Here is a 7,272-nt window from a genome sequence, read left to right on the forward strand (position 1 = left end):
TCGGGGCTGCTCGTGGGCACGGGGGTGATGCCGGGGCCAGCGGGCAGGGGTGGAGGGGGCTGCTGCTGTCCCCCTGAGCCCTCCTGTGGCCCCTGGTACTGCCCCGCTGAGCCCCCTCACCTCCCGCCCCCTCCTTCCAACCAAGTGGGTTTTTTAAATTGTTTTATCAAAATACGTACCATCAACTAATATATTGCAATGGACAGTAAAACATTTTCTAGAAAGCTCCCCCTGGGTCCCTGGTTCACGTCACTGCTGGACCCCAGCAGCTGCGGGGTAGGACAGCAAACAGCCCTTGTGCTGCGGGGTGGGGCAGGGGTATCCCCACCAGCCCCACTGCCCTGTCCCACCTGCCCTGTCCCACCTGCCATGGCCTGTTCTGTCCTGGGCCAGCATGAACCCCATCACCAGCTCCGTGGTCCCCCTGGGAGGAAGGGGACAGTGGGTAGGGACAGCAGGTGGGGACCCCGGAACCAAAGGGGGGTGGGACTCTTGACCATGGTGCACCTTGAGGCTTCGCTGCTGTGCTGGGCAATGCCAGCGAGGCCCCTTGTGGGGAGAAGTGGGGGTGACTCCTTGTCCCTAGCATGTCCCTGGCCACTCGTCAAGGGTGTTCTAGGCAGTGAGCCACGGTAGCCCAACACAATGAGCCTTGCCTGGCCTCCCAGATCCTACCTTGTCCCTGCTGTGGTGCCCTCACTATGTAAGGGACACCCTGGTGGCATCTGCAGGAGACAGCCAGGTGGCATCTGCAAAGAGCTGGGTGGCACTGGGGCTGGCAGCACCACCTGGGCTGTCACTCAGGCCCAGTAAATGCTGCTGGGGGTGGCACCATTCCATCCCTGCTCGTCCAGCCTAGAGTTCATGGGACCATACCCACCCCCCAGCTCACTGGGGCTCCCAGCTCCCCCTGTGCCCTGTCCTGGCGCCCAAGTGCTGCTCTGCTGGTGGCTTTGGCCTTTGCTGCTGGCCTGGCCCAGCCCCAACCAGCACCTTTGTGCCTGCAGGGAGCGATGGAGCAACACCTCAGCAGAAGGTCCCACGGTGGTGACAGCATCTCCTCTTCCTGTCCTGGCTGGGGACAGGCCTGGCCTGATGGTGGCTTCCCTTCTCACCACCCCTCCTGCAGCATCAGCCTTGGGCACCACCATGGCCACTGGTGACACTCTCTGCTGCAGCAGCCTGGGCAGGCAGGACACAACCTGGCACCACTTTGCCAGCCCCTTTGCCCAAGCTGGATATGGGCTCAGAAGGAGGGAGGGCACCAGCACAGTGCCCGTCCCTCTATGGCACAAGGGCTATCCCAGGAAATAAACCCCATGGAACGTGAGAACAGATGGTGCTGGGCGCCCTTCCTGGGCTTGGGTGGGTGATTCTGGATGCAGGCACAGGGGTGCACCTGGCAGGTGGCAGAGCCAGGGTCACCTCATCAGGGATGGGGGGACAGGTCCCATTGCTTCCAGGGACAGGCAGGGAGAGCTGCTCAGAAGCCCTCCTGAGCAGAGTGACAGTCCCAGCTGGCTGCCGGGCCCAGGCAGAGCAGAGCAGGGCAGAGCAGACAGCTGGGCTGGTTCGTCTGGACTTGCTGGGGCAGAGAGGTGCCCGGGGTGGTGCCCCCAGCTGCTCCCAGAGCTCCCACCCAGCCAGCTCAGCCTGCCTGCCCCCAGGGCAGCCCCGGGGAGCACGGGGTGATTTCCTGGTTGGCATCTCTCCTTCTCCAGCCCTCCAGTGCTAAAAGCTTATCTGGGCGTTGGCAGCAGCATCAGCTCCCACCATCCCAGGGAGCCACAGAGCTCCAGGTGCCACGGGCAGGGCTGGAGAGCCCAGCAACACCCCCCACCAGCAACATCCCCAGCAGCAACATTTTGCCTGGGGATGGAGTAACCCCCCCATGCCACCAGGCTTGGGACCACCATGCACAGCATCCCCATCCCGCACAGCCAGAGGAGATGGGGCAGCAGGCACGGGCTGCAACCAGGAAAGTTTAGATGGGACTTCAAGGAAATGAAGTGTTTCCCCTGAAGGGGCCAAGCCCCAGCCAGGCAGTGTTGCCACCCCCACTCTTCCAGATTTTCCCAACTCAGGCAGACAAGGCCCCACACTGTGGGGCTGGCCCTGAGCTGAGCAGTATATGGACCCAGCCATCCAGAGATTCTTTTAGCCCAAATCTTTCTACACTTCATGAAGCAGGATCCCTGCAAAGGTTACAGGTCCCCATGTGGCATCTGAAGGTAAGGAGGCAGGGAGCTCACCCCCACAATGGCACCTGCCCAGCCTTGTCCTGCCAGCCTGTGGACCAAGATCTGGCAGGACTTCACACATTTTCCACTCTGAGTCTACCACCATGTCCCAGCACCACAGAGCTGGGAAACCCAACCTCCCAGGCCACCTCGGGCTCCTGCAGAAAGCAGGACTGTGACCCACATCTGTCCCCTGCCTGCACTGTGTCACTGCTGCTGGTTTGTGCTGCCCATCACCACTTGAGCCCCTGGCAGCTCCACACACTCTGCAAGAGGGAAACAATGTTTTATTGGAGCAAGTCCTACCCACAGACCACAAAGGCTTCTCCAAACACTTCTCCAAACATCTGCCAGATCCCCCTGTAGCCAGCCCAGCTCTTCCCTGGGCAGAAAGGACTGAAGCTCTGCAGCTCTTTTCTGTCCCCAGGCTGTCCCTGAGCGGCTGAGAGGGTGCAGAGACTGATGAGCAGGATGGGTCAGTGCTCAGGACCAGGCACACACACAGATGTACAGCACAAGGTTTGTGTGCAGACAAGCCTGTAGGTGCCTAGAATGAGCCAGGACCATGGCTCAGCTCAAGAGAAAGAAAGGGGCAAGGAACACCACTGACAGCCCTATAGGAGATGTCCTACCAGCTTCTAGCAGAGGGAAAAAATAGGAATTTAAGAGGTGATGCCATGGATCCATAGCAGAGAGCTGATCTCTGAGAAGTGAAGCAGCACAAAGACAACTCTTCTCCAGACCAAAGAGCAGAGTATCTTAGGGCATCTCCCCCCCTTTTCCAGGGATGAGTCACAGCACTGGAGGGTGAGCAAGAGATACCAGCTGCACGTTGGACACTGCAGGGACTCTGGGTCCTGAACTTCCCTTCCTCTCCTTCCCTCCCAAAGTGATGATGGTCCCTTCTCAGCGATGAAGGCTGTTCATGCAGAACAGCACAACACACTCAGTCCCACCAGCTCAGGAGTCCAGCTTGACAAAGACTTTGGGCCTCGAGAAAATTTTGATGGCCTCCTCTATCTGGGAGAGCTTCCTCTCCAGCTCCACCCGCCTCTTCTGCATGCTCAGGGTGTCCGTGCGCACTGGCAGCATCACCAGGTCCTTTACCAGCTGCTCCTGGCCTGGACAATTTAAAAAAAAAAAAAAAAAGCTTCATAAGAGGACATAAATTAATCCTTTTCCTAATGCTGTGACCTCATCCTCACCCATGAAAACGGTGGTAGAAGTGGAACAAGGACTTGGAGAGAACAACCATCCTTCTATTGGCAGCTTGGCTGGATGAGGATCTGAGTGACCTGCTGCAGCTTTGAAGAATCAAGGATTGGTCTAGAGACCTCCAAAGGTCCCTTCCAACCAAAATCTTTCTATCATTTTAAGAGCAACAGTAACCCTAACATCAGGCCCACTGGACAAGGCTGCTCCAGAGAGCCAGTCCTGTCACCTGCAGGTCCCACCAGCCTGAAGGAGATTTGCTCTTCCCATGCAGGCAGCTCAAGTGCTGCAGCACCCCAGCTACGTGCCTTAATCCAGGCAACTCTTGGAAGTGGCAGGAACTTGTGTCCCAGAACTTCCCTCTCCCTAATCCTGCCTGGGATCACCTGTTTTTCTGAGCTGGAATTCCCCATTTCTTTTCCTCTTACTCTGCTTCAGATTGCCAAGGGTCTCCAGCCGCTGGTTTTCCGGCATCAAGGCATGACCAGGTGGGGTGTCAGGGTCTGGCAGGTTCCGCAGCCGCTCCTCCACCTGCCTGCGCCACAGCTCCTTCCTCTCCAGCAGGCTGCCAAGGCACAAGAAGGGATGTGTCACCACATCTGGAAGGGGAGCTCACCCAGGGAGGCAGGTAGGGGCTGGGAATGGAGCCCTTCAAACCTCCATGGTGCTGCTGAGGACCACAGAGTCCCACCCTGCCAGCACCCACCCTCACCATGGAGGGACGCAACCCGCACGCAGGAACTAGCAAACAGGCTCCATGAGCAGTGGAGGTGACCAAAAGGCATGCACTGAGGCCAATATGAGCTCCTTGGAGACAAGGGCTCTGCTCCTTGCTTCTAGCCTAGGCCACTGAGTCCTCTCAAAACCGTCTGTAGGCCAGTGAGGGAATGAAGGTGGATGATGCAGCTCCCAGCCAGGGATGCTGGCAGGGAATGGCAGAGAGCCAAAAGACTGACATAGCCGTGTCCCAGGACAAGAACTGTGTTTCACTCAATGCAGGTCACCAGATAGATGTTCCTCAGACTGTAGGTCCAAGGGTGACCGTTCATGGAGACAGCTAGCTGCCTCCAAAACCAGACCTTCTGATCCCAAAGCCACGTCACGTGGAGCAAGGCTGATGATGGGGCAGGAGCACATTTCCCAGAGCACATAGAGCATCCCCATGTCAGCATCATGGCAGCAAGGAAGGGAGAAGGTGACAAAATTCCCTCTGTGCCCAGTTAGAGTGGCCACAGGATGCTCATTCAAGCAAGAAACCAGCAGGGATTGCATTTATTGTCCAGGCCACATCAAATCTCACTGCTTGCATATAGCAAGTGTGCCTCTGTCCCCAGCCCCCACCCCTGTCCCCAGCCCCATGTCTTTCTGCACAGAAGCTGGGGGACATGGTGAAGGGAGGTGACATTGGGTCTGCAGCACAAGTCTAAGGAGGAGCAGCTGAAGGAGCTGGGGGTGTCCAGCCTGGAGACAAAGAGGCTGAGGGGAGACCTTCTGCTCTGCAACTGCCTGAGAGGAGGTTGGAGCCAGGGGGGAGTGATTTCCTCTTCCAAGGAACAAGTGACAGGATGAGAGGAAATGGTCTCAAGTTGCACCACAGGAGGTTTAGATTGGATATTAGGAGAAACTTCTTCACTGAAAGGGTCATTAAACACTGGCACAGGCTGCCCCGGGAGATGACTGAATCCCCACCCCTGGAGGGGTTTCAAAGCTGTGTAGATGTGGTGCTGAGGGACACAGGTGAGCACCAGCAGAGTTGGGTTAATGGTTGGACTGGATGATCTTAAAGGTCTCTTCCAACCAGAACGATGCTGTAAGGTGGCCTTGTCACAGCAAGTGCTGGGACCAGAGAGGGGCATACGTACTACTGGGGGACATGGCCCTTCTGCTTGGTGTTGTACTCCTCCTGCTCCCGCTGCTTCTGCTCCATCAGTTGGGCCAGCGCCTGCAGGGACTGGGAGCGGCGCAGCGGGGCCCGCCCGGCCTGGCGGGCGTTGTGCCTGACGAAGTCGATGCTCTTGCCCTCCACGTGCATCTGGAAGAGGAGAGGAAGCAGCAGGGCCTGGCTCAGCACACGCAAACAGGCAGCTGACCCAGTCCCCAAAAGGGATGAAGAAGCACTGTGCAAGCTCCTGAATGGCAGGTGAGCTCTGGCAGGACAAGCACCCCCTGAGCCCAACCCATCTCTGCAGTCAGAGGGACCAGCAGAAGCCACGGCCATGGCTTGAGAAGCTGTCAGCCAGCACCCCCACATTATTCTCTACCATGCAGCTTTCCAAGCCTGTAGCTTTGCATGGGGTGAGGAGGTGGGATTTTCAAAGGGAACTTCATGACCTCATTAACTATGAGCAAGCAGGAAGCCAGAGGGAAGTATCAGAAACCCTTGATCACTCGTCTCACCACCCCAGTGACCAAGGCCCTGTCCCTTCCCTTCAGCCAGAAATGGTATTTACAGCTCTCCCTGTTCACACAGCACACCTGATCCAAGGCTTTAGAAGAACATAACAAAGAGTTCAAAGCAGGAGCAAGGGGTAAGTGCCAGAAACCCCAGGGATGGATGCAGTTAGTGTGCAACTCACCTTGGTTTCAGTACCCACAGCCTCTGGAGCCTCCGTGTCTGGCCCTGCTTTCGTCCTGGCAGACCTTGGGGAGAGCGGTTTGCACGGCTTGATCCCAGGGCCACAGCGAGAGTAAGCCCTCAGGAATTTCACAGCCTCTGGATTTGGAGGTGGGGAGCTCTCCTGGGGAAGGCAAGAAGACTCACACTAGCAGAGAGAGGCTGGAGCCAAGAGAAACCCGCCTGATGAAGTTTGGGTGGTCAACCACAAGCTCAGCCACTGGTTTTCAGCAGACACACTCTTCCTGCCATGACTTGGCAGAAGTTTCTGGAGGAAGACAATCTGCAGCCAGCCAGCAAAGGCCAAGCAGACTGCCTGCAGCACCAAATCCAGACCTGGCAACTCCTCTTTGCAAATAAATGCTTTAAAAAAATGGGAAAAAATCTGCAGAAACACACATTTGGATCAAATACACATGCAAAGAGTCCTTCTTTGCCAACTAATCTGGCAGGCTTGAAAGGAGAGCAACACCAGAGAACCCAACAGAACCACCAACCAGAGTCAGGGACAATGTAAAGGTGGAGTGATATGGCTCAGGGAGGCACAAAGCTGATGTGAAGCAGATGCTGCTCTGCTCAGCACCCCAACTCTCTGGTTATGCTGCTCTAGACAGGAAGAGGAGCTGGGAGTCTTGTAGCTTGGGGAGGCTGGGATTGCATCTGAAAGACATCTTCAAAGGCCATGGTTAGCATGGGCACAAGGCCACACTACTTGATGGCCAACAGGTGGCCTGGGAACAATCTCAGACAGTCTTGGTGCAAACAAACCCTGAATACTGGAAGTTGATGCTGTGGCAAGTGGGTGAGCCTATGGTAAAGGCATCGAGGACACTGATCTGCTCTTGGAAGTGACAGGAACAGGACAACCTCCAGACCCACACAGGATCCCTGGGCCTGGGCTGCTCTCTCAGCTGAACTGTGGTCTCCTCAGGGCAGATCCCTTGTTGGTCACCTGGCCCATTTAGTTTGACAGACCTGCAGATGGGAGGTGGGACAGGTCAGTCCCATCAGTAGTCATGGTGTAAGGACCAGGGTAGGCAATGCCCTCATATGATGCTCCAAAGATGGTCAGTCTTGTTTCAGCAGCACCCAGGAGACCCAGATCTTTCTGGTAAGTTACTGAGAAGCACCTTTACCTAGCATGACTGGTTTGAAGTCCAAGAAGTCTGTGACCTCAGGAGCATGTCAGCAGAGCACAGGGTGCTT

General features: G+C 56.6%; 1 protein-coding gene and 1 pseudogene across 1 annotated transcript in view; one reads left to right on the forward strand and one right to left on the reverse strand.

Moving 5' to 3' along the window:
• Positions 1–3,031, forward strand: part of LOC104394745 — a 6,721-nt pseudogene extending 3,690 nt beyond the window's left edge.
• Positions 3,032–3,200: 169 nt separating this feature from the next.
• The window catches only part of ENKD1 (enkurin domain containing 1), a 9,965-nt gene continuing 5,893 nt past the window's right edge, over positions 3,201–7,272 (reverse strand). The window contains exons 4-7 of the mRNA XM_010004371.1: positions 6,029–6,190; positions 5,315–5,484; positions 3,881–4,017; positions 3,201–3,361 (exon numbers count right to left, since the gene is read on the reverse strand). Coding sequence (XP_010002673.1) covers positions 3,201–3,361; positions 3,881–4,017; positions 5,315–5,484; positions 6,029–6,190 — 630 coding nt within the window. The remainder of the gene's footprint in view (positions 3,362–3,880; positions 4,018–5,314; positions 5,485–6,028; positions 6,191–7,272) is intronic.

This window comes from Chaetura pelagica, unplaced genomic scaffold (genome assembly GCF_000747805.2).
Source record: "Chaetura pelagica isolate M959 unplaced genomic scaffold, ChaPel_1.0 scaffold379, whole genome shotgun sequence".
NCBI lineage: Eukaryota > Metazoa > Chordata > Aves > Apodiformes > Apodidae > Chaetura > Chaetura pelagica.